The sequence below is a fragment of the Malus domestica genome, chromosome 15 (assembly GCF_042453785.1).
Source record: "Malus domestica chromosome 15, GDT2T_hap1".
NCBI lineage: Eukaryota > Viridiplantae > Streptophyta > Magnoliopsida > Rosales > Rosaceae > Malus > Malus domestica.
This window is the reverse complement of record NC_091675.1, coordinates 17,471,999-17,499,369: the sequence shown is the minus strand read 5'-3', so window position 1 is coordinate 17,499,369 and position 27,371 is coordinate 17,471,999. Positions and strand designations below refer to the sequence as shown.

Sequence of the window (27,371 nt, the reverse complement as noted above, 5' to 3'; positions counted from 1 at the left end):
CTATTCACTGAACAAGCGAAACAAACACTGCTCATCAATGACTAAGAGCACCCTACAAAGGTTGGGGGAGAAGTGTGGAAACAAAAAGACTTGCAAGCTAGGGTTCAGAAGCAAAGCATGAATAACGAACTAGGTTCAGAAGAAATTACAAGCAAGCTAGGGTTTAGGCAGCTTTTACAAATTACAAAGTTTCTGGTAAACAGGTGTTAGCTAGGCATCGATGATTAGGTTTAAATTTCATCACCTAGTTCTGCATCTTCTTGAAAACCATTATCTTATCCTTCAATAACAATCCAATGGCTACTATTTGTATCATACTTCACTAATCCCGAAACTATTGAGTAATGGTCAACTTTATACCTTCAGGAACCTACTAAAACATTCATGTTGAGGCACATGAGTTTCTTTCCAACTAGAATACCAATCACAACGCGATCCGTGTCTAACATAGAACAAAGCTCCTAAAACCCACATCGACCGCAAACGAAAATATGAGACTCTTCAACTATAAAAGAAGATCATTCTCCCACAAATAAACTTCTTTTGATCTAGGATTCACTAGTCCATTCCATTAATAGAACTCACTAATAATGATTATGCTTAAATTTTTGTATCATGTAAACTCTACATTATTAATGAGAACTCCTCTATCTTCGTAGATGTAGCCCAACTTAGAGTGAATAGCGTATATTTTGTGTTTGTTTCCCTATCTCTTATCTTTTTATATATTATCTTCACTTGGTGGCCGAAGCAACCTGGCGAAGGTTACACCTTGATACTTTACGTTGTTCCAAAATCAATCCAATTTTGCACATCAACAACTACAATTTTATGATGCATTTAGATTAGATGATGGGTTCTGCTCCCACCTGAATGTCTGCAGCTTCCAACAACAAAGGACTCAAAGTTGACATTCCAGATTCCCTGCTTTTTATTTCATGATATTTTAAATTTCTAGCAAAAGGCTTGCCCTTGTCTACATTCATGAAGCAAATCATGAAGATTCGAATATGTTGGGTTGGCGAGGAAGTTGCAGAGCTGTTATTTGGTGACTCATATTATTTATATATAATTGTTGTTTTCTTTCACATAACCACGTATTTGTGTTTGCTATTGTGTTTTGTTTGTTAAACACACAAATAAAACAATGTTCATAGGCATTAACTAACAATTAGTAGACCTGTTATGGAAAAAGAACGTTAAACGCGTGTTCCAGTCTCCCTTTTCCGTTCATCCAAAAGAGAATCTATTATATTGCTTAATTTCTTATTAATTAGTGTTATCCGTGTCGATCATTTGGTACAGGAATAATATATAATCAATTTTGAAAATGTGGATGACATGGTGGTAGTTAACTGCAAGATTAAAGAAATGAACAACAACAACAACAACACAATAGGTCAGTGCGATTTCCTGCTTTAATTTATTTATTTGGGTTTTTTTCACAACAACAACAACAAAAGGTCAATGCGAGTTCCTATTTGGGTTTTTATCACAAATAGTTTTTGAAATTGACCCGAACTATTAAGATAATCTCTGAAATTGAAAATCGATTAATATAATCTTTGAAAATAAGTGTCGCAAATCAATGTGGTCATTCCGTCACAATTCTGTGAAAATTTATGTTACATGCTAATGTGCCGCATAAATGGATCCCACAAGATTTACGAGTTTTTATCACAAATAGTCCTTAAAATTGACCTACATCATCAAGATGGTCCATGAAATTGAAAATCAATCAATGTAAGTCTTGAAAATAGGTGATGCTAATCAATATGGTACATTCATCACAATTCTGCAAAAATAAAAGAAAAAATGTTATGTGCTTATTTGCGTTTAATAATTTAACAATTAATTAAGAAAGTTGTCAAAATACCTTCTACACAATGAGATTATCTCAAGGCAGAGCTCGCTGTTTCACCAAGATCATCGGGGGAGCACTCAACAAGCTCTCTAAGATTAAGTTTGTGAGGATGTCGATCATCCAAATATTAACGGTGATGTCACAGAAGTCGTCACCAACCCAAGCCGTCACCAAAGATGGTCTTGCTCCTGGTCCAATTCGGTGAAAGGTGTTGAAGGGTGTAAAGATGGTTGTTTTGAGAATTTTTTTTTTTTAAGAGAATAGACAGCAAAAGCTACCATAGATGGAGGCAAACGAGTGTGGGTTGGGATCTGAGGTGATTGCGGGGACTGAGTTTTTGGGTTGACAACTTTTTTAATTAATTATTAAATCTATTTCTTATTTATTTTTAATTTAATTAGACTTGTTGAATCCATTTATATGCCACATCAGCACATAAGAGAATTTTTGACACAATTATGACAGAAGGACCACATGGATTTGCGACACCTATTTTCAGAGATTACATAAATCAATTTTTAATTTCATAAACCATTTGTGATAAAAACCTAGTTATTTGGACTATGTGGGAGAGATAGACATGCCTTGTTTCTTAATTAATTAACTGACATTAGAAGATGTGACAACTCTAGAGTTAATATATAGGTACAATTTTTCACAACTATTCACTTTGGAGAAAGATCGTAGTTGATGACCATTTGATCACAAGGGTTGCTATTTTTTTTTTTTTTTTTTTTTTTTTGGTTTGAAAGAACGGTTCATAAAGCCAGCAAGGCACAAGGCCAAACAACAAGCAGAAGGTTACTATTTATACACCTCTTTTTATTTTTCACACTCTTGTTTCATTTATATCATTTGATCTTCTTCAATTCATTCGATATAATAGCTGAAAATTAAGAAAAATTTGTGGGAAGTAAAAAAATGTGTATGAATAGTAAATCCTTTTATCAAATAGCATTGAATCTATATTCTATCAAAGGAGAATCCGAGTTGAAGCCATCCTTGCCATCGCCGGAGATTGCCGAAAAATGGTGGAAGAAGGGAACTTCTCGGCGTCATTCCACAGACAGTTATTCAACCTGGTCACTAATAATGGAGATTGAGTTTAGCTTGGCATACACTATTATTAGTCTAGCTGAGGGCAGGCCGGTGGTTGTGAATGAGGGCACGCCTGCCCATTTGATTTCTATATTTTGACCAAATAAAATTCCAGTCCCAATCACCTATATAATCATCATCTTTTATTTTATTATTTATATAATTGTACACGGGGGTTTGGTGTTGCATACATGATGCAAGCAAATGAGGATTTGAAGATCTGTGAATTATGTCCGTTCATCGTATATTGTGCAATCAGAAATTATTTTAAATAATTTTATTTAAAAATAAACATAAATAGTACTTTGCAAAAACTGACCGCACAATATACGATAAACGGACACTATTCACCAATTATCAGAATCATCACCAAAAAGATACAGAGCGGATCCTGTTGGCAAGCAAATGATGCCATATAAGTTGAAATGCCAGTAGACAAGGAAAACCAGTTGCCGTGTTTCTACATCAAATAATTGGATTCCGATCTTGATTCACATATAGCCACCTTCTTTTGTTGTTTTTAGCTAAACAACCTGTAGTGCTTGGAATGATCACATATTTTTAGAAAATGAATGTGACAAATGCTAATGACAAATGCTAATCAATGTCGCCAACAAATCTGACTCAAACTGCGCATTTGTATTTAATCGTTTTGAAATTAGTATATTGTACATGTAGGTGTGCTAAATCAATCGGGCGCACGTGCGAGTAAGTTGATTGTGGCCGTTCCTAGTTTATGGGTTCCACAATCATGAATGATTAGAATTGGTCCTTAATTGTGTCATTTCCCTTCCCTCTGCATATATATGATGGTGATTTCCCACTTATTTATATGAGTTTTTATAATTAATCGAAAGCATATGAAAAGCTAGGATCAGAATCTAACTGTACCATTTTCCTTCCCTCAACATGTATATGATAGTCCATTGCCCTCTTTTTGATGGGTTTTTTGGTTCATTAAAAAAAGAAACTCTACTTTTTGAATTTGAAAAAATTAACTCAAGAACAACTAAAATGATTGGACCAAAAAATTAAGAAAGAGTTGTCAAAGGCAACTTTGTCAAATCTGTATTTACATTTTAAAGTGTGATTGTACAGGTATTTTAGTACGACTCTATGCTCCCTTGAATCTTTGGTGGACAGGAGATTTGAAGCCATTATTTCTATGGTTTTGTTGCAGCAGATTCTCTGAGAAGTAACGTGGAGACCTTGGTGATCTTATTTGATGATGCTTGTGGTGATTGTGGTTCTTCTTCTTCCTCCTCAATTCTTTCTGTGCATCACCTTCTTTTACGTCTTTAATTGAATTATCGGATTCAGTTGGTGATCTTAGCTGATGATGCTTGTAGTTATGGTGGTTGTTCTTTTTCTTCAATTCCTTCTGTGCATCACCGTCTTTTACGTCTTTAATCGAATTATCAGATTCAGATGGAACTGTGTACACGAATGCAAAGGGGATGTCATCAAAATCCTTGAGTGGCTCCAAGGTCTTGACCACTTCACTTATTTTTGGTCTTTGCTTTGGCCGGTGGCTGAGGCATTGGAAAGCCAATGCCGCGGCCTTTCTGGCCCCAAGTTCGGAGTACTGGCCCTCGAGTCTTGGGTCCATGATCCGGCTGAGTTTCCGGGGTTCGTTTAACATAGGCCTTGCCCACTCAACTAGGTTTTGCTCTCTTTGAGGTCTGTTTTTGTCCACAGATCTCCTCCCTGTTAGAAGCTCCAATAGTACAACTCCAAAGCTATACACATCACTCATTGCTGTCAAGTGACCTGAAATTTAACACAAGTATTAGAAACTAATCCACAATTATCTTCACTAAGCCTTTAAGTTGAATTGGGTTGGATTGGATTAATTAGTACCTGTCATGATGTATTCAGGAGCAGCATAGCCTTGTGTTCCCATAACTCTAGTGGAAACATGTGTCTCATCTCCTTCTGGACCATCTTTTGCCAATCCAAAATCTGAGAGCTTGGGAGTATAGTCCTGTAAACAAAAACGAATAAGAATATAAGCATTTTATGAATTAGTTTTAAAAAAAATGGACAGGAGTATTTAGTCCTAGAAGAAAAATACAGAGCAATACTTACAGAGTCCAACAAGATGTTTGAAGCTTTAAAGTCACGATATATGACTGGTTTCTCTGCTTCATGGAGGAAGGCAAGGCCTTTTGCAGCTCCAAGCGCAATTTTCATTCTTGTGGACCATGGAAGCGACACCGAATACCCTGCACGACAAGAAAAAGGACATTAGAAATTGAAGGATGAATTTGTTTATGGCTGAGGCAATATTTTAAACTATTTTAATCTAGGGGGTGGGGGATTGGTATGCAAGCGGCACACAGACTGTCATGGTCAACTAGCCTAATGCACATATGGTGAAGAACAAAATTTAAAGCTTTAAAAAATGCAAATTTTGTTGGGAAAATTAGACATACTTCTGAATAGCTGGTTCTCTAAGCTGCCTCTTGGCATGTACTCGTAAACCAGAAGCCTGTGTTCATCTTCACAGCAATAGCCTATGAGCTTCACAAGGTGTGGATGTCTCAGTTGCCCAAGAAAAACCACCTCAGTCTGCAGAAAACCAATAAAATATCATTAAAAACAAAGTCAATGAAAACCTCAATTGATTAAAATGAGAAAATTGTGGAATATTTCAAAATAAAAAAAGTTGCTCACCAGCCACTCCCTATGGCCCTGTGTGCCATCCAAGTCCAAGAGCTTCACCGCCACTGGCTGAGCCGCCAAACCAGGCCTCAGCTTGTCATCAATGAACCCCTTGTGCACGGGCCCGAACCCGCCTTCCCCGAGAAAGTTGCTGGATGAGAAGCTCTGCGTGATCACCTTCAGCTCCCCAAGTGTGAAGATGTGAAGATTAGAGCCAGCAAGAGATATCGAGAGATCTTCCGAAAATGTTGTGCTTGGATTGCTCAGATCAGTTAGGGAAAGTCTTTGGAATGAGGTTTGTTTCGACGCCACTTTCTTGCTGCTCTTTTTTGGTGGAACCCCAGATTTGTAGCAGTCTGGGAGAATAGACCTCCATGTGAAGACCTTCTTGACCGCCATTTTTTTACAAAAATGTTTCCAAAAACTAGAGTTCGAAACACCTTCGCTTCCAAATGGTTCCCGATCAATCCCAGATTTCTTGTTGTTTTGGTGAAGTTTTTTTAGGATTTTGGGAACAGTGAAAGAATTGAGTAGGAAAATATGAGAGGGGAGAGATGTGATGAAATGAGCAAATGATATGGGAGACTTTAAAGGAGAAGACAAGGCCTAATATTGAAAAAAAAAAAATCACCAACTGCCCTCCAAACCAAACAAAAGATTAAGAGAAAGAGGTCTGCAACTTCTTTCTATCGACCTCTTTTGAATTTTTCTATATTTTCTGTTACGTTCTTTGCATCACTCTATGGAATTTCCCCACCTTACATATATATATATATATATTTATAGATTTGAAGATTTAGGGTATTACTTTAGAATTATTTTTATCAAATGGGGTGATGAGTCCTTAGTCAACATGGTGGGTTCTTAGATGCAAAATTGACAAGGGTTACCCTCTTGACCTTGACATTTTAGCATGAGGGTGAAAAGAACAGAAAAAAAATGTGAAACTGGTTCTATGTGCTTTGGAAATTTGGATCGAAAAGCACAATTAAGAATTTTTCTCAATGCTTTTACTTAACAAGTATGTCAGGTATGTTTTCTGCCATTTGGCTGGATCATCAAGTTTGAAGTATCAGCACCAAATTACCTTTTATTTCTTTATAAATATATAATAAAGCGGCTGATCAAAGAAAGGTCCAAACAGAACAACAGCAATCCAGCTAACATATTGAAAAAATCGCCAAGAGAAACAAAGAAAATCCAGCTATTTCACACTAAGTTATGGAAAAATGACATGGAATTTCCAACTGGTTCAGAGGTTTAGGGAAAAAAAAAGGTTGGTCTACTTGCAATAGGTTTTAGCTTCTAGAACAATGGCCCTAAGACAATGCCTTATCCCCAAAATACCAGATTCACCAACTCTCACCAACGCGTTATCATGGAGAGCATGCTCGAATTGGGTTGGTTAGCGGACAGTGTGTCCGGCCTTCATGCACTCAAGTTCGAATATCTTTTAAGTGTGAAATTTTTCAATGTAATTATAACATCATCAAGTCAAGTGGTGTTATAATCAACATGTATTATAACAAGTGTTTTGTTTACAAATAATATTGGTGAACATAAATGCTTTTTCTGCTCATGTTATAACAAGTTAATTAATACGTAATAGTATTGTGATCACATTAGATAGATCAGAGTTTTTTTTCAGTATATCAGATGGTTAAGATTGTTTATTTTCTTTAGTTGACTTTATCGAAATCAAAGTAGGTCCCCATGTAGGGTAGTTGAGGTGTCATGGTAACCTGATGCTAAATTGCTAATGACAATGTTTAATCTTTGTTTTAAAATGAGTATTTCAAACAGTTTAGCTTCGGCAGATGAATGTGGTATTAGAATATATCCATCAGAGAGATGTCAGAAATGGGTGTGGGGACTTCGTTTCTTTCGTCACTTCATGAATGTCAGTGGGCATTCTTGTCATTTGGGACCAGAAAGAAACTTGCAAAGCAAGAATGTTAGATGTTCAAATGACGACTTGATTACTTCAAGGGAGTTAGTAAATAAAAAAAGATCAATTTCTTAGACTTTATATCAGTAAAGTGGAAAAAGAATCGCGTAGACAGATGTTTTAAATTGAAGTTAATATATATTAAAAAAATAAAACAAAACGTTACTTCATGAAAAACACGAAGAACACAATTTTCGTACAAATTTTAATTTCCAATAAGTCATTAATTTCATATATTTTTCCTCTTTTGAAAACGTTTTGAATTGATGTCAACATATAAAAGGCTATTCAACTAAAATGATTTTTAAAATTGACATAACTCTTCAGTTTAGTCTTTGACAATGAAAATCGATAAAATTAGTCCCTCAGTTTGTCATTGTAAATCATTTTGGTTATTTCGTAAAATTTGTGAAATATCCTAGTTAAATTGTGAAGTAAACGACCATGTGATCACATTTTTAAGGATATTTTTGTCAAACCAACATCTCCACTTAACGAGTATATTGACATATTTTTCACGGAATTACCAAAATAATTTACAACAGACAAACTCAATGACCATTTCTATCAATTTTCATTTTAAATACCAAAGTAAAACGCTATGTCAATCTCAGACTAGTTTGATTAAAAGCCTACATAAAAGTATGTTTTTATTTTTTTACTTTGTTTAATATTGCATGATAAACACGATGGTTAGGGGTTAGAATCTTCAGAGAAGCTCTATATAAGACGTCAGGGGCTGCTAGCTAATGAGGAGATTAACCTAATTTAATTATTTTCCTTAACCCTCCTAGTCCTAGCTAGGCAATGATCAAACCCTGTCCCACTCAGTAAGCTCATCTTAAATTAATATCCACTTGATCCCTTATTGCCCTACTTTAAACCCTTGTTATCCTTGGCTGATTAATACCTTGAATTTTTACTAAGCCTTCATCTTGCATCTAGTCTCCATCTGTTTTTATTTTGTTTTTAAGGGGAGTGATTTTGACGCGTCTGTTTTCATAGTCTTTACGCTTTTGTTTGTTCAATTCGATAGTTATACAAGAGGGCGTGCAACAGGTGAAAACGATGTGCATTAATAATTTTCCTTTGTAATCTCATACTCAGACGAAATTTGTTAAAATTTGCTTTGATAAATTGATCAAACCAACGAAAACGATAGTAAGAAGTGCTCATTCATATTATTTTGGTAAGAGTATATTGTTTTAGTAATCGACATACGCATGACATAAAACAATGTACTAAGATCACGTGAGTAAATGAAAAACTATTGTTCTATAGTGATCTTTCAAATAGGTCAAGAATTAGAAGGGATCAGTATTCAATCAAACTACAACTGCCCCTACCTTCCTCTGTGGAAATGGAATTTTACCAAACAACCAAACACAAATCAAACTTCTTGAAATCCTACGCAGTTATGTATTACATCTTGACTTTAGATCAACTTTCTTCTAACATATTACATCATCTAGATAAATAAACGGGCCGTGTATGATCTTAGAAAAATTAGAAAAGAAAATACTCAATTTGGTTTATAAATAATATATATGAGTTGCATATATGTTAATGAATCCATTTCATGGAATAATATGGACTCCGTGTCGGTACATATATAATAAATCTTTAGTGAACGTCATGAAAGTACTCATCATTGTTATTCACTTTTAAGCTCATTTTATGTATGTTTCAGTGTTATAACATATGATATTGTCATTCAACGTCAAAAAAATGTAAGATCGCACTATATTTGTCAAAGTTTACAGTCCAAAGTTACAAATATGATCTATCTATAATATAGTTAACCGCAACAAATTTTTGCACAACCGGTCGCCCAACATGCACTAGATGATCGGCAATGCACAAAATCGATTAACCGGAAATTCTCTATTTATACATATATACATATATATTTGATATCATCACAACGGCTCTGCGGAGTTAATGATAATCGTAAGCATGATGCAGTTTAAATTGTGCTCGATCAGTTCAACCACCAGAGACTTTGGCTAATATTTAAAACTAAGACTGTTTCAACCAAACCGAGTATACTATAGGGCTAGCTTATATGCATACGTGTGGTGCAAACCTTGATTTTGTTAGGCCACACGATCTTAGAGTACGTATTTAAGTACGTAACAATAACAGATATAGTATGACTGCAAACATAACAGGAACTATATTATTAAACACGGAGTGAAACGGTTCCTCTTTCTTGTTTTGAATGGTTTGTAATTAGGTAAGTCAACTATCAAGTGGCCTATATTTTTCGAAGAAATATACAAAGCTTTGATTTGGTCTGTGTAAATGTATGATCTGTTCTTCTGAATCGTGTGAGGGCTGAGCTGAGGAGTCAGCATATAAATATTGGGGGAGCAATGTAATGTGTACGTAGGTTTTGGTATATAACTAACTTTGTGTGCAAGAACGGTCCACTGGATGCCTTTTTGTCCAAGCATATTACTGTATGAAAAGGAAGAGATATTATGTTAAATTAGAGTGCTGCGAGAGTGATGTGACCTTGACCCTAATTATGGCTTGTTTATGCACAACATCATCAATTGTTTAATAGGAAAATTAATGAAAATGATTTGAAATTTTTGAGTTTTAACGATAAGGACAAAATAAAGAGTAAGGTGAATAGTACCAGGATTATTTTTTAGTGTAAAAATGTGGTTTTTCGTTAAAATGAACAGTACCGGAAGCTTTTCGTTAAAGTTCCCTTATTTTATTTCCATGAATTTGTTAGGTTAGGAGATGAAGAGGGAGCGGAGGATAGCAGAGAGGAAGGGAGGGGAGGGGATGTGTTTTATGTGACCGTCCTCCTACAACAATGAATTAATAAGTTTGAGGGTTGTAAAATGGATGCAAGGGTCAGTCGTCCACACAAGTGCAGGTGATTTTGAGTAAATCTATAATTGATTGTGGAATTAACATTTTTTAACACCTCACAATTACTAACGTATGTATGCACGGTTGGAGAAATTTTTCATTGTGACGGGAATATGGGTGGTACACCATGTGTTTTTATGTAAGTGGTAGTAAATTTTATTTTTTAAGTTATTAACTTTTTAACACACAAATCCTACAATTTGTATAATAACACGTGATGTACCATTTCGTGTACCGATCACACTGAAAAATATCTCGCACGGTTGAGCATAAGTAATTCACTGATTACCACAGAAATATCTGAACAAGGATTGTCTGCCCTCCACTTCCGGTGCCCTCCTATTTTGTGTGGTCACGGTTAAGCCACGTCAACATTTTATATATTTTTTTTTATAAATATAATAAGACAAAAATAAATAGTAATATAAAATATTAACGTGGCTTAACTGTGACCACACAAACAGGAGGATACGGGAAAGGCACCCGAAGTGGAGGGAAGACAATCCTTATCCGAAATATCCCCATGCAAGGCGAGCCAGAGGGGCAACAACTACCTCGGGGCTCGAGATATAAACCCTACTAAGAAAGTCACACGTATGCTATGAACATATAAAACTATATATTATCAGTTGTATGTAAGATTCTCTCTGTATTTGTAATTGACATGGACAAGTGCTTGGATTCGTGGAAGGTAGAATTATGAGGGCCCGAAGCATGGTTGGGCTTCTTGGAAAGTTCGTAATGAAAGTAAAGGATGGGCTTCGTTTTCCTTGGATAAAAATTTGGGTGGAGTATAAGCACTCTGAATCGTCACATGGGCTAAGGCCTGATATTATAATCCCACGTAACAACGTTACGACAGTATCAAACACTAAAAATACGGTTTATTGATATTCTCTCATTCCTCTAGGTGGTTCAGGAAAAAAAATAAAAAACCTTTATCATCCCATGCCATCTCTTCTCCTTTTTAAAAATAAATAATATCATTAACAAGAGAAATGGGAAGAATTTGAAACTATATATAATTTAGGGAAAGAGAGTTTCGAATTTAAGAATTCATGACATCTCTTCTCTTGATAAAGATAAAGATTTTGTATTTGATCCCTCCTCCTATGAAGTACATAACAGGGTGACTTTTGAATGATATTTTTAAAGAAAAATCATCGATAATTAGAAAGAGAAAAACAAAATCTCCTCCACTCTACAAGGATAATCAATATTAAAAAGGATTAGGAGGATTTTGAATATTCTTGTGGTGCCAAAATTTCAACTTGTACTGCACCCATAAATTGATTAATGAAGATTCTCCTGTCACTATACCATATGTTAATTTCAAACCAACATTAGACAAAAGCTTGGCGAACCAAACGAATCTTAGACTGAAGAACTACATAAATTAATTCATGTACCAAAAGAAAAAGAAACGGATCAATATTTCAAGTGATTCCCAATTTTTTGGCTACTTGAAAATTATTTGTTTACAAGATTTGTATATATATATAAACACCCCGACCCGGAATGTCCACTAGGACTCAGAATCAAGCTGTGCTGGTTGACACCTGGAAGGTGACGAAGCCGTAAAGTGTAATAATGTGGAAAAATGTGAATAAATTTAAACCTAAGAGTGTCTAGATACCAGAGTGCACCGGTGAGCAGGAATGAACCCACTTCACACGTGACGTCAGAGCATAAGCAAGTACAGAAAAGTGAATTAAGAATCGTACCCTCGAAATAATCTCCCATACTAAGAATCGCCTCGAATCTTCGACGATAAAAAAGCTCAGCTAATAAGACCTGGAGGATGAAGACAAGATAAATGTGAGTGACCCTGTAAATAAAATTTTAATATAACCCCTATAAAACATTATAACCCCTCGCTACAACACCTGTATAATTTCCATAAAAATATCATAAATATACCACAATACAGCATCTCGTCAGCAATATCAAATAATCGTGTGATTAATAACTCATACTAGTACGCAATTCGGAGTCACCTATGGTGACATGTACGACTTACCCATATCTCATCACATATATTAGTTCATCACATATTTCATCACGTATACTAGCTCATCACATATTCATCTCATATGCTAGCTCATCACATATTCATCACATATGCTAACATATCGCATATTCATCACAAATGCTAGTTTATCGCATATTCATCACATATGTTAGTTTATCGCATATTCATCACATATGCTAGCTTATAAGTCGGAGTCACCTCTAGTGACCTATACGACTTATCCATAGCTCCTCATAAATATATGCTAGCATTTCATCACATATCTCATCATAAATATATGCTAGCATCTCATCATATATCATCACATATATGCTAGCATCTCATCACATATCTCATCATAAATATATGCTAGCATTTCATCATATATCATCACATATATGCTAGCATTTCATCATATATCATCACATATATGCTAGCATCTCATTACATATCTCATCATAAATATATGCTAGCATCTCATCACATATCTCATCATAAATATATGCTAGCATTTCATCATATATCATCACGTATATGCTAGCATCTCATCACATATCTAATCATAAATATATGCTAGCATTTCATCACATCTCTTGTCATAAGTATATGCTAGCATCTCATCACATATATACTAGCATCTCATTACATATCTCATCATAAATATATGCAAGCATCTTATCACATATATACTAGCATCTCATTACATATCTCATCATAAATATATGCTAGCATCTCATCATATATCATCACATATATGCTAACTCATAAGTCGGAGTCACCTATGGTGACCTGTACGACTTATTCGTATCTCATCAATCATGGTTAACATATAAGTCGGAGTCACCTATAGTGACCTGTATGACTTATCCATATCTCATCACATATCTCATCAATATATTAGCCGGAGTCACTTCACGTGACCTGTACGGCTGAATCAATATCTCATCAACATACTCACTACCATCACTATCATCAACATGTACTCACCTGAAGCTTACCTGGGCGTCCGCAACATCATTTGGCACTTCGAAGCATTCACAATAATTAGGTACAGGTAATACACATATGAATATATCATGATGCAATCTAAAACTCAACTATAACATAGTATTTTCAATATATATATATATATATATATATATATATATAACATGGCGTGAAATGCATAATCTGTAACGTTCCATTTCCAAACTATTTATTTTCGGAAATAATTATCGGTGATAAGCCCAATTAGACACTAGTTTAATTAACTAACATTACTTACGTTTCCTTACTTCAATTCCTTGATTCTTCACACATTGATTTATGAACAACAATTAACTACCAAATCATAAGGTTAATTCTCACATTTTCCACCAATGTCCTTCACATTGTTCAATTCCCCAAACAAGGCTATTGTCCCAATTATTTAGTCTCATTTATTATATGGTTGCATCTAATGTCTTGTTAGACTACCTACGTACCCTAAACAGGGATCAAGTCATTCGTAGTTCGCATTAGTTCAAAGCATTGACAGTAATTATATGAAATATTCAATTTATAAATGTTTGAGGAGATATCAATCTTATATATATACGATAGCAGAGAAAAGACCTACTCACCCTAGGTCCGCGCTACGACTCCCTCGCACGAATGTCGAGACATCACGAACTATCGTCGCCTGTGGCCAAGTATCAAATCACGTCTCAAAGTTCTTACCGATAGAATACCTAATTTACATAAAACATATCCTCATGGACCTTCAAGAATAATTTGAGACCCATTGATCAAGAGTCAACTATCGATCAAAGATCGACGGTTGGGTCTACAACCCTGTAAACTCACTCCGGAAGATCCGCATATCAGATATCCAATCTGAAACTTCCAAAGATTCATATTATGCTTCTAGAATAACATACTAAAATTTCATTACGATCCAACGGTCGGATTTCTGTCAATTGCCCAAAACTAAGTGACGGTTAACATTTATTTTATAAACTTACAAATCCAATTCAGGAAGATCCGTATGTAGGATTTCTGATCCAAAGGTTCCTATGATCCTTAAATATTATGCACTATAAATAAATGTCTTAATAATTTTTTATCTGTCTCATTATATTAGACAAACTTAAATCTACAATAATCTTGACTTATTACTCTACCCTCTTCTGTATCTCACTTCCCCACAATTCATTTGAGTTCGAAAGAATTAAATTTGTGCAAATAGTTCTCTTCCAAATTATATTTAAAATTTTTCTTGTCTGGCCGAAATATTGCTATTGCTAGGGAGACTACAAGCGTAGACTAAATTTTGTAAATTAAATAACATAAAAGTTGATGATTAAATTATTAATTAAGTGTTGATTAACTTGTTTATTTCTTATTGATGACACATCATTTAGTTTATAAATTTTGTAGCATTACCCTACTTGTGTTGTCTTGAGAATAGTGTTGTATTGACAATAGTGAGAGGATCGAATACGTCTTGTTAAAGGTAGTGTATAGTCATAATCCATTCACTGGTCCTTTCCCAACCAATATTGGAATTTTCCCAGTTAATTGCTTAAAATATCATATAAGATTGATATTGATGTTTAATTGAGATACATCATGCATGACCAAGATGTTATTTCATTTTATAAATGACTTAAGTACCTAAAACTCTTTAATTTTTTAGTGTCATTTTAAATTAGTTTCACTATTTTTAAACATTCTAAACAAGTACTCAATCTATTGAAAATGTCGCATCCATTAAACTTCAGTTAATTTTTCAAAAATAGATTATATTTAAAATCCACCAAATGTGACACACCCCGATCGGAGTCGAGACATATTGGCCGTTACGTGAGAGTGACGTAGCCATGAGCACAACGCGGAAACGATAAAGAGTAAGAGAAATACTAACAATTTAAAACCTATTAACTAACAATCCCAATTAAGAAAGGATGTCAGTGAGAGTTTAAGTGTATAAATACACTTTCAAAGCAATAAGAGCGTCTAGTTGCAGTCGAGTAGGATGATTACTAAAATACAACATCCAAAGATGAATCCTACTTTTTCTGATTCTGTCAGAACACCGTTGGAGTCCTCGTGGCCACCAAACTCTGCTATCTAAGACTTGGAGGGGTGAAAAACAAAGTTGCGTGGGTCAGTAAAACATATTTATACGAAAACATTATTTTCCTTTGAATATACTAACATCTCGCTGTAAAACAAGTATATGGTTACTTTCCCAGAAAATATATATAAGCATATACATAAATATATATGAACACGTATCAAATCATTTCATGCTTCACATAATCATAAACTTATGCATGCCATGCCAAGATATAACAAAGTAAACAATTCAGGTAATAATGATTTCATAGAAATATAATACGTTAGCCAGAACCCTTGTGGTAGTCTATATGGCTGAATTCATAGCTCAAACTCAATCTAGCCGGAGTCACTACTATGATCTATACGGCAATATACTGCACATAAGTCGGAACCACTGAAAAGGGTCTGTACGACAAGGTTGGGTGAGATACGGTTATGCTCAATTCTACTTTCTCAATACTAGCTGTGTGATAATACGTTAGTCACCTACGAGTCGGAACCACTTATAGTGGTCTGTACGACAAGACTGTGCATCTAATTGGATCCAATGTGAGCATATGGTGCGGGAGGTAACATAATATACAGGCATGTGCCAGCTCTCTCTGGCTAAATCGCAATCACCCTGGGTGTAAGTTTATGAGCTATCGCTTCTCAATCACATATCGCATCATCGATGATTTACATAACCAAACACAACTTACCTGAACTTACATGTGCCTCCACAGCACCATATTTATATATATAAGGTATCACATCTCAAATTCATGCACGAAACATAATTGTATATGCATGGCATTTATGGCATGGCATTTAAATTGCATTTCCTTTAAATACGTTTTCTGGGAAAAACGTCAAGTATATATATATACTAAAAATAACTGCTCACTCACCTGGGGTCCGCGCTACGACTCCGTAACATCAGAACCAAGGCGTCCCGAACACTCGGTGCCTAAAACAGTTATCAAACCACATCTCAGAACTCTTATCCATAGAATATGTAATTCACATAACACATATCTTCAAGGGCATTCAAGAATAATGTGAGACCCGTTAATCAAAGGTCAACCGTTGACTAAGTTCGACGGTAGGGTCATAACCCCAAATAACTCAATCTGGAAGATCCACAACTCATATTTCTAATCCGTCACATCCCAAGATACACATTAAGCTTCTAGAACAACATACTAAAATTTTATTACGATCCGACGGTTGGACTCCGCCAATTTCCAAAACTAAGTGGCGGTTAACATTTTATTTTATGAACTTACAAATCCAATTCGGGAAGATCCGTCCATCAAATTCCTGATCCGTAAGTTCCTACATTCTTCAAATATTACGTACTACTATGTATCAAAGTTTGGTGACGATCCGATGGTTGGATCATCGATTCATATAATGGCCTATTAACGTATCTTATAGAAGTTTGGCTCTAACAATCAATCTACGACATTCACTTCTCAAAACTGAATTCAAGACATCACATATAGTCTAAAAATAGCATTGGCGGCCCTCAAGCCACGCACCGCCGCACCAGCCGTCGCGGGTGGTGGTCGGCCGCCCCTGCTCGCCGGAAAATTCAACTATTTCTAAAAATTACCAAAATTTGTATATTTGAAGATCTCAATGAGTAGAACAACTTTCATACCTGTGACTAAGGCCAATTTGGCTTGGAAACACTTCAATTTCACCAAAATCCGTGCGGATCCTAGAATTTGGTGTGCTTCGATTCGACCTCCAAACTTGTTCCAACGCCTCCACCACTGCTTGGGCTTTGTTCTAGACCTTAAGAGGATGTTATGGGTGGTGACAATTGGAAGGAATTGCTTCGGGATTGGATGATTAGAAGCCAAAGCCGCCGCACCCCTTTCTTGTGGTTTTCTGCATTTTCAAAGCCAAAACTCTCCAAATTTGAGATGGAATGGATAGAGGAAGGGTCCTAGAGTGTTTCCCATGAGGTTTCTTGAAGAAATTTGCAGGAAAAATGGGTGAAAATCATCGAAAATAGGTATGGGTGCCGACCAGGTCAAGAACGGGCCAAGGGGATCCAGCCGATCGCCCGCGCCACTCTCTCCCTCCTTACCCTCCTTCCCCTTTTCTGGTTGGCCATCCTCTACTTCTCTCTTCTCCTGATTTGCCAGCTCTCTCTCCTTTCTCTCCCGGAGCTCCTGCTCTCTTCTTCTGGTTGGGCAGCTTTGCCCAACCTCTTCTTAAGCTGCCCAACCTCTTCTTCTTCTTTTTCTTCTACCAGCCACGCACACACACACACACACACATGTGACCTCCCTTCTTCTTTTTATTTTCTTTCCTTTCCATCCATTTCAACACTTACCTAAATAACACACCACAACGCTCATAACTGGGGGTAAAATAGTAAATTCATGTCATTGATAATAAAATAATACATATCTTCGAGACAGGCTGTCCCAAAATGGGTATATCACAGTCAACATTAATATTAGTTGCCTTAAAATATAAATTTCAAACATAGATTATATAATATGGAATTCAATAACGGGTATTGAATTGAATCGAAAATGGATCCAAATTGAAATTACATAGAAAAGGCAACCTCCTAACAAAAGAACAATAATTGGCTACTTAAAGATAAGTAGGAACTCCCCTACTCAAGATTTCTCAAAATTGTTCGTTGTCTATTTATAGAACTTCGTGTTTATAATCAGAACCATTCATATTATAAATCACCCTATAAAGATTGCCTCTGCAAGAAATCTATTAATACTAAGGTCGTTTAGTTATCAAACTGTTTAAAAACAAATTAATGGTAATGGTAAAAGCATTACAAATCGTCTATGTATTTGCTACAATAGATTAACTAAAGGACCTTAGTTTTAATTTTTTTTTTCAGAGATGATATTTACAGTGTGATTCATAGTATGAACGGTTATAATCATAAGCATAAAGCTCAGTGATGAAAACACTAAGAGTTTTGAATAGGAATTCCTACTCATCTTTGAGTAGCCAAGTATTGTCCCTAACAAAAAAAGAGGAATTTAGATAGGGTTTCAAGAAGCTTATTTCTGCTCATGTGATTTCCTCATTCGTCAAAGCTTCCAATTTTTCTTGTGGGCGGTGAAGATAGTGGTGACTGCATCTTGGCAGTCTATACTATTTTAGCAACCTCCATGACCTTCTTTTCGATGTTTGCGGGTTGAGTTGTAGGGTGGAGTTGTTGGTTTTGCGTTGGATTTGTAGGTGATAGCTTAATAGGGGTGGTGACAATTGTTAGTTGGTGAAGGCTATGGTTTCATGACCTTCTATTGAGTTAACTTAACAAATTTTGAATAGGGGTTTAACAGATGGTGTTCAAGGGAGGCTGAAATGCTTATGTAAGTCTTCCCGACTCAGGGAATGGTAGACTACTGTGGCGAAGCCACCAACTAAAACAAATATTACATTTTCAATAGGAATTGTTTGAAATGTTTAGAAATTTGAGACCAAGCCTCACAATGGACAGTGAACTAAGTCTCATAATGGGCTTGCCATAATAATGTGGTTCAAATTCGTTTTTGGCAAAAATCGAACATAAGACCTCTCACTTACAAGTGAAAATGAATATCATTATACCGTAGTACTCAGTTGCTCCCCTCCCTCAATAATATCTGTATAAGAAAAACATTTAAATTAAATCGCTTGGGCCTAGCCACTTTCCATTGTTCGAATTACTCCATTTTACCAAAGAGCAACTTTTAAGCCTAATTAACATTTTCCTTATCATTCATCACCAACCATACAATTAGATTTTTTTTTTCTTGGAATCTTATCTTAGATATCGGTTTCCTTATGGGACCAATTCTATTGATGTCATCCATTTAAGCTCATTTCATGATATTTATGCCGATTTTTAGTACCCATCTTTTCTTAGTTTATTTTGTTGAACATCATTTTCATAGTGTTGTTCCATGTCTCTTTCTATCTTCTGTTTTTTTTTTTTCCAATTTATATGCAACATTTTCCGTCGTTGAATAAATAAATAAATAGTGCATTCTACTATTCGAGGGATTTTTCTTTGAAGGTGACAAATGGTGATTGTGGTTGAGTCCAGCAATGACAAAAAATAAACAAAACAAAATAACTGGTTCAATTATTGAGACCAGTGTTGCTTGGCAAAGCCATCACCACAAACTGAAACATCTTCAAATGAGTACATTCAGTTCATATAGTGTTATAACAAGGTATGACATAGTTTTCCCATGGTCATTGACAGTTTTCCCATGGTCATTGAGTCTCTACTATAGGGGTGTTCATGATTCGAAACCAATAAAATTTAATCAATTCAAATCCGATCTTACGTACATTGAATTGTATCTAATTCAATCTTAGAACTATACTAGCGTATAATTTGAACCGATCCAACCGAATGATTGAGTTGGATAAAATAGTCGATTCTAACAACGAAAAAAAATGAAATATCAAACAATTAAAATCAAATATAATATTGATCACACATTTTAAAATTAACACGTGTTTTGGTTGTATAATATATAGGACATATTGTCGAACTAGAGTTCATTTGATCCAATTGTGTTGGTTTTAAAAGTTAGGAACTCAATCCAATCCGCTAATCACTCAATCAATTGGTTTAGATGGACTTAACGGGATATTGAACACGTTTAGTATTTACTTTGTTAGAAGACATCAGGAGTTCATATATCATGAATCACGATTATTGATCAGGAAAAAAAAAAAATAAGTTGCAAATTATGGACGGAAAATGTTTTACATTACACCACAAACTTACAAAATGTTAAACGGCCCAAAAAGCTTTTGAGGTCACGCCGTACGTCATCGATAACGGAATCCTAGACCCTATGAAAAGTAAAACCCAAGGTAAATTACAGCAAAAAAATACGTATAAAATTGGACGAGGTACGTAAGCGTGACCGCAACGTGGCAACTGCTGGTTGGTTATGGTTGTTTAATAAGAAGCCCAATCAGTGGATTCCAGAGCACCAGAGTGGCCTCCCCCTCACCAAATATTCAATCAGCAGAATCTCCGTCGATCTTCTCCTCCGACATAACATGGCTCGGCTGACGCTATTCTTGTCGGCCGCCTTGGCCCTGGCGGCGATCAGCTGCGTCGCGGCAGCATCGAGCTTCGATGAGTCCAACCCAATCCGATTGGTGTCCGACTCCCTAAGTGACATGGAGGAGCAAGTCGTCCAAGTCCTCGGCAACTGCCGCCACGTCCTCTCCTTCGCCCGCTTCGCTCACAGGTGGGTTGGCCGGCTCCACGCGGAGTAGTTCGTTCCTGATCAGAGATCACCACCGTCCGATTAACTGACTTTGTTTTTCTTTGGTTTTTGGGAATGATCAGGTACGGGAAGAAGTACGAGAGCGCGGAGGAGATGAAGCTGCGGTATGCGATTTTCTCGGAGAATAAGAAGCTGATTCGATCTACCAATAAGAAGGGCTTGCCGTACACTCTTGCTCTCAATCGTACGTCAACCTTTTTCATTTCCTTCTCTGTCTTCTCTCTGTTTTTATTTTTTTTAAATAAAAAAGATATTAATTTTGTTTCTGCGTTGGATTATAACTGAGTTATTGTTGTATCTGGTTGAAAAAAAAAAGAAAAAAAAACAGTATCTGGTTGAAATTTAGAGAAAAAAGACGGGAAATTGGCCGAAATGATCAATTTACTAATTCCAATTGTAGATGTGATATGTAATTGACATATCGTTAATTTCTATTTGATTTTGATTAGTTTAGCAATCGAGATATGTAAATATCATTCCATCGACAACTCACTTTTCTTTTTGTGGTAGTTAAGTACTCTTGCAGAAAATGTTTTTGGGTTCCAATGTTCTTCCAAAAAAATACTTTGCTTTTTCAGTATTCACTTGCGTTTTTGCTAAAAGTTTAGTTCCGAAAACATTTTCACCAAAAGCGCTTTGAGTTATTTTAAAAGCACTTCCAAAAAAATCTCTTACACATTAGTAGGTGAATTTACTAACTAGGGTTAAATTGATTGATATATCAAAGGGTTTGCTGATTGGAGCTGGGAAGAGTTCACAAGGCACAGGTTGGGAGCTGCTCAGAACTGCTCCGCCACCACAAAGGGCAACCACAAGCTCACTGATGCCGTTCTCCCTGACTCGGTAAATAGTCATTTGCTGCTGCAATATTTTTTGCAACTTTATATTAAGACAAAGGAAAATGTAAGAGAAACCCCTATTGTGCAGTAAATCGGCACATTAATTACATCAATTATAATCAATTGTTATGATCAGTTACTAATAAACGCGTAGCTAGCTAGATCTACCGCTTTGAAGTTAATATCGACTGTTCCTTTGTGTATATGTACAGAAAAACTGGAAAGAAGAAGGCATAGTGACTCCAGTTAAAGATCAAGGTCACTGTGGATCTTGCTGGACATTCAGGTTTATTTCCTAGCTTGAGTATTTTCGATGATTACCGGATGCAAATTGTAAGTTAAGGCATACTAATTATCGTGTATTTCGAATGTCTAACACTAATATATGGCTGATGCAGCACCACTGGAGCTCTCGAGGCAGCGTATGTGCAGGCCTTCGGAAAGCAGATCTCCCTATCTGAGCAGCAGCTTGTGGATTGCGCTGGCGCTTTCAACAATAACGGCTGCAGTGGTGGGTTGCCATCTCAAGCATTTGAGTACATCAAGTACAATGGCGGTCTTGACACCGAGGCTGCTTATCCGTATGTTGGAGTCGACGGTGTTTGCAAATATTCGGCAGAAAATGTTGGTGTCCAAGTCGTCGACTCTGTCAATATCACCCTGGTAAGCTTAACGGGACTGAAAAGCTGAGCTTATAAGCACTTTCTGACAATTGAAATGCTTTAAATTTCAAGGGGCAGCTTGTAATTGTTATGTTTCAAAATTATGCAGGGTGCTGAAGAAGAATTGAAGCATGCCGTTGCATTTGTGCGGCCTGTCAGTGTGGCGTTTCAGGTCATCAATGGTTTCCGCTTTTACAAGTCGGGAGTTTACACCAGTGACACATGCGGCACCGGCCCCATGGTGAGTTTTAACTTTTGATTTAGTCTTAATCTATTTGTATTTCCAAAATTAAGCAAAATGTTATCCTAATCTCGTGTATGTTTGTAGGATGTGAACCATGCAGTTCTTGCAGTTGGGTACGGAGTGGAAGGCGGCGTCCCGTACTGGCTCATCAAGAACTCTTGGGGAGAAAGCTGGGGCGACAATGGCTACTTCAAGATGGAGTATGGGAAGAACATGTGTGGTAAGTTTTTCGGATTGCTAAACTAATAAATGTGAGATATGTTTTTGGCTGGAAAGTGAGTTGTAGCTTCTTATTGATTTCAATGATCTGGATTGCAGGTGTTGCAACATGTGCATCGTACCCGGTTGTCGCGTAAGTCTGTCGAAAGAAACGGTGGGCTTGGTTGTGGATATGTAATACGAAATTCATCGTTGTTTCGGACTGGGATATGTTGTGTTGTACTAGGGTTTCCAGCTTGAAGGTGAAGGAACGGGCCGTCGTTTAGTGGTGACTCTGTTGTTTCTGCCTTGATGCACAAATAAGATACGAAGACTATTATTTATGGCCTATGTAATATAAGCAACGAAAGGTCCTTTTGTTCAAATTAAAGTTGCACGTTTACTTGGAGTAGAGGAAGTCATAAATCGAGATGCGAAAAGAAAAAAATGGATATGAGATCGACGAGCCTTTATTTGTTGATCATGTCCTTTGACTTTTCAGGTATTAGATTACATAATCTAACGTTAAAAAACTCACAATAACTATTTCATTTCATGCGCTACAAGGGAAGTTAGATATTGGGATAATTCCAACACTCATTTCATGAGAATAAACATGGCAACAAGGTCAAATTTTGAAGGGGCGAAAAACTTGATTATATTTATTGAGTGCTGCTAAACCCACCTAATTGTTCTTATACTCACTTTTTTCTGAAATGTTAATGACATGTGTATGCTTTCATAAAAAGACTTTGAGCCGAACTTTTATTTAAGTACTGAAACATTGAAAAAACTAAAAATATTTAAAAATATTAAATGGAAAAAAACCCTTCCCTCTTCCCAAGCAATCTCTCGCTTCTCAAGCAATCTCTCTCGCCATGATCGTCGGCTTTCTCGTACTCTAAGCCTTCCTCAACACCTTCCTCACTTTTGCCGCAACCTTCAAGCTCGCAACAACTTCCAATTCGTTCTCTTCTGATGTGTGTTTGGTACGAGCATTATTGTTGGCTCGCTGCGGCCGGCCGACCGGACAACGACGTTTCGAAGCTAAGTAGGCCGACCGGACAACGGCGTTTCGAAGCTAAGTAGGGTTAGAAATTTCTGCAAAGGCTCTTCGGTTTTAGCTTTTAGATTTCGTCGGAAACTAATTGGGTTTTCAAGAATTTGAGAGTTGCATTGAGTTGGGGTTCTTTGAAACCATCACCGGAATTTCGAAAGTCGTTGCGCACAAGACATGCGCGTGCCGAGATGTCAAAATCTCCATCTTCAATTTGAACGAGGCAAGCGATTGGGACTAAAATTGAAGTAAACAAACTAAATGACTAAAGTGGAAAATTGTTCCAACTACGGGGACCAAAAGTGTAATTTGGCCAACTAACTGTATATGTTTCAGTAAAAGTATTATCATCAACGAAATGGAATGGAATTCATACACAGCGATTTCTCTGTAACGCAGTAAACCAAAGATTGTGGCAATGATTTTTATAACTTTGACGAATCATGGTAAGCCAGCAACGTATAAAGATTACGAGCAAATCGCTTATGAAGTGACTAACATGAACAAGTATGCACAAAATCTATTTGATTCGAAGCGATTTGCTGAGTTTATGAAGTTCTGCAATTGCTCCCTCCCAACTCCCTTTCCCTTGCCATGTTACTAGATGCATAGTGGCTGAAACGCCGGAACATGAACAAGCATAACCATGTCGAGTGCAGGGGCAACCTATTGAGGAATTATATCATTGATCAAAATTTTTATGGCAAGGTAAATATACAGTCTCGGCTCTCAACTCAAAATGAACACGTGCAATGTACTTACTGGTTTTCGACCCATTTGTGTCACAAACTGAGCATGCTCCATTTGGTGCCTGATCCACTATTGCGTGTGGAAGGACCTCCTCCAACCACTGGAAGCAGTACCCCAACTCCCGTTTTGTGGTAGAGCTTCAATCAAACAGCCACTGGAATTTGTGCGTTTGCTTTCATATGATCAGTTCTTCCTGAAGGTGACATGCCCGAATTGAGGTCCTTGTATGCAATTTGCTTAATGTGATGGGCTTCATTAGGCATCCCAGCCTTCATGAGGCAAGATGTCAAAGCATTTACGGTGATGTTGTCTGGGGCACAACCAATTGCCAACATCTTTTTAAAGTTGCTAATTGCCTCAGACATTCTACCTTTCATACAATTCCCGAGTATGAGAATGGTAAACGTCACTTTATCTGGGCTGCATCTCTTCTCTTCCATCTCGGCCACAATGGCGTTTGCCTCATCAACATTGCCAGCCTTACAGAATCCATCTATCACAGGGTTGTAGATAAAAGGTTTCAGAACCACATTACTCCACTTTAATTGCCTCAGAAAATCACGTGCTTCATGTAGTCTACTCTCCTTGCACAAAGCGTTAATAAGGACAGAGAAAGTATATGCACTTGGAGACACATCTTTCCCATTCATCTCCTGCCAAAGCTTTAATCCCTGACTCAGTTGCCCAGCTCGACAATGGCCATCAATTAGGGAAGTGAAGGTAAAAACATCCGAACGATAACCATGAAAGAGCATTTTCTGATGCATGGCAAGTGCAGAACCCATGTTGCCAGTCTTACCAAATCCATCAATCATTGCATTGAAAGTAACAGAAGTTGGTCTAACTCCAGCATTAATCATCTCATCAAAAAGAACGGAGGCCTCCTCCATCTTACCCAACTTGCAATATCCTGATATGACTGACGTGAAAGTTATAACATCAGGTGAAAGTTCGATTCTTGATTGAACCTCTTTGAGTAATTGACATCCCCTATCTACCTCGTTAGTCCTACAAAGTCCAGTAATTAGTGTATTATACGTAACTATATCGGGGTAGCAACCAAAACTCCCCATATCACTGAACAACTCAAAAGCCTTACCAATTTCCCCAACTCTGCATAGACCTCGAATTAGAATATTGAAAGTCCAGCTATCCGGGCAACAATGCGACCCCATATGCTTTCTAAACAAGCAAACAGCCTCATCCACTTTATTCTGTTTAACCAACACATTGAACAAGTTATTGTATACGAAAGGCGTCAATCTAATCTCATCACAATGAACCTCACCAAGAAACTTCTCAGCATTATCCAACTTGCCCATCTGAGCATACGACGACACCAAGAGTTCCACAGCCGAATCATCGGGCGTATGCCCATCACTCCTCATGTAATCAAACACCAATTTAGCAGAATCTTGAAGCCCCATTTGACACAGAGACCTCAAAAGAAAATTGTAAGTCCATACACTATGATTAACACTCAAACTAACCCTACTGAGCTCAAAGAATTTCAACCCCAATATCGGATTGTTCAACCTTTTAATAACCTCGAAAGCAGTCGAAGGCGAAAGGTTCTTACTAAGATAAACCAAATCCAATGAATGCGAGCGAAGAAACAGAGTGCAAACAACTTTCACAAACCAAGCCTCTGGGTTTGACGTTACCTCAAAGTCGTGAAGCGGGCGCGGCCGAGCTCCACCGTGGGCGAGGTTGTGAAAATGGGAAACGGCGATCTTGGAGGCTCGAACCCAGAAGGTCGGACGGGCTTTGAAGAACAGGACGGTCATCTGCACTGCCGCGCCATCCCTAGGCTCAGCACTGCTCTCATAGATGTTTTCAATGAAAATCCTGTTCTGGGTTCGGGTTGATTGACCGGATTTTCTCGCGGGTCGCCCGGAAGTCGTATGGGGTTTGGGATTCGGATCCTGGGTTCTCATGGATATGGAGAAAGACCCAGAAATGTCAGCTCACCAAACCGGAGCTTCATCGGGGTTTTAGGGCGTTTCGCGGTGGGATTAATCGGAGAGATACGAAAACGAAGAAATGGAGGAAAACCCAGCAACCAGAAATGGAGGAAGAAGATGAAAGCCTGGAAATTGGTTCATTTCTTTCGGAAGTTGTGAGGTCACTGCCTTAGGGTTGATCAGCGACGCAGTGTTGGCTTTGAGTTGGAGATTATGTCACCCGCCCGTCAACATAAGATTGCCCCATCTGAATACTTGGGCTTTTGTGGGCCCATTACAAAGCCCATTTTTTTATGTTTAAAGAAATAATATTAATTAGCAGGAAAATTGCACAAATCACTCATAAACTTTTTCATTATTGTTCCTTCACAACCAAGGTAGTTGACCAAACAAATATCCACCTGGTTTAAAATCCATTAGCTGTATATGACAAATTTGCCCAATTTCGATCCACAGTTCAATCAAATCTAAACACATGACTGCCTTGAAAATTAGAGTTATTTTTTTTACTTGCACGAGAATCCATTTTCGAGGATGTTCACATCTATTTGCAAGTACCTCTCGCTAAAATGTTTAAGATGTTATTTTTTTTTCTGAATTATTTTTCTTAACTTTCTACAGAAATGGGCGGAACGACCTCTTGATCTATTCATTGCAGTTCAAGAATAAAAACATCGTCTAGGCGTTCCCTGTTGCTCCAATCTCCCATACGCCTAGGACGTTTCAAATTCAATATACATTAAAATGTATACATTTAGAAAAGAGTCATCGTGCATATCACATGCTTACATTTAACGAAATTGTGGATGAAAAACTAGACGGAATTTCA

The 27,371-nt window shown here is 36.9% G+C and overlaps 3 protein-coding genes across 3 annotated transcripts; 1 reads left to right on the top strand and 2 right to left on the bottom strand.

Annotated features, from left to right (window-relative positions):
- Nucleotides 1–3,993: 3,993 nt before the first annotated feature.
- On the bottom strand, nt 3,994–6,379 carry LOC103400938 (serine/threonine-protein kinase RIPK). Its single transcript, XM_008339633.4, has 5 exons — nt 5,639–6,379; nt 5,398–5,533; nt 5,051–5,187; nt 4,823–4,946; nt 3,994–4,732 (listed from the first exon to the last, which is right to left on the bottom strand). The coding sequence occupies exons 1-5, from the start codon at nt 6,023–6,025 to the stop codon at nt 4,077–4,079; spliced, it is 1,440 nt and encodes a 479-aa protein (XP_008337855.3). The 5' UTR covers nt 6,026–6,379; the 3' UTR covers nt 3,994–4,076.
- Nucleotides 6,380–20,231: 13,852 nt separating this feature from the next.
- On the top strand, nt 20,232–23,180 carry LOC103400937 (thiol protease aleurain-like). Its single transcript, XM_008339632.4, has 8 exons — nt 20,232–20,789; nt 20,891–21,012; nt 21,556–21,671; nt 21,880–21,953; nt 22,066–22,330; nt 22,439–22,570; nt 22,658–22,793; nt 22,892–23,180. The coding sequence occupies exons 1-8, from the start codon at nt 20,596–20,598 to the stop codon at nt 22,927–22,929; spliced, it is 1,077 nt and encodes a 358-aa protein (XP_008337854.1). The 5' UTR covers nt 20,232–20,595; the 3' UTR covers nt 22,930–23,180.
- Nucleotides 23,181–24,238: 1,058 nt separating this feature from the next.
- Nucleotides 24,239–26,748, bottom strand: LOC103400936 (pentatricopeptide repeat-containing protein At2g06000). The gene is made up of 2 exons (XM_008339630.4): nt 24,591–26,748; nt 24,239–24,494 (listed from the first exon to the last, which is right to left on the bottom strand). Exon 1 carries the CDS (start codon nt 26,513–26,515, stop codon nt 24,722–24,724), a length of 1,794 nt encoding a protein of 597 aa, XP_008337852.1. The 5' UTR covers nt 26,516–26,748; the 3' UTR covers nt 24,239–24,494; nt 24,591–24,721.
- Between the last annotated feature and the right edge of the window lie 623 nt (nt 26,749–27,371).

Coding starts and splice junctions, on each gene's coding strand:
- LOC103400938 (XM_008339633.4), bottom strand. CDS start 6,025: ATGGCGGTCAAGAAGGTCTTCACATGGAGGTCTATTCTCCCAGACTGC. Junction 5,534..5,638: donor AGGGCCATAGGGAGTGGCTG/GTGAGCAACTTT, acceptor GGTTTTCTGCAG/ACTGAGGTGGTTTTTCTTGG. Junction 4,733..4,822: donor TCCTGAATACATCATGACAG/GTACTAATTAAT, acceptor GTTAAATTTCAG/GTCACTTGACAGCAATGAGT.
- LOC103400936 (XM_008339630.4), bottom strand. CDS start 26,515: ATGAGAACCCAGGATCCGAATCCCAAACCCCATACGACTTCCGGGCGA.
- LOC103400937 (XM_008339632.4), top strand. CDS start 20,596: ATGGCTCGGCTGACGCTATTCTTGTCGGCCGCCTTGGCCCTGGCGGCG. Junction 20,790..20,890: donor TTCGCCCGCTTCGCTCACAG/GTGGGTTGGCCG, acceptor GGGAATGATCAG/GTACGGGAAGAAGTACGAGA. Junction 22,331..22,438: donor ACTCTGTCAATATCACCCTG/GTAAGCTTAACG, acceptor AAAATTATGCAG/GGTGCTGAAGAAGAATTGAA.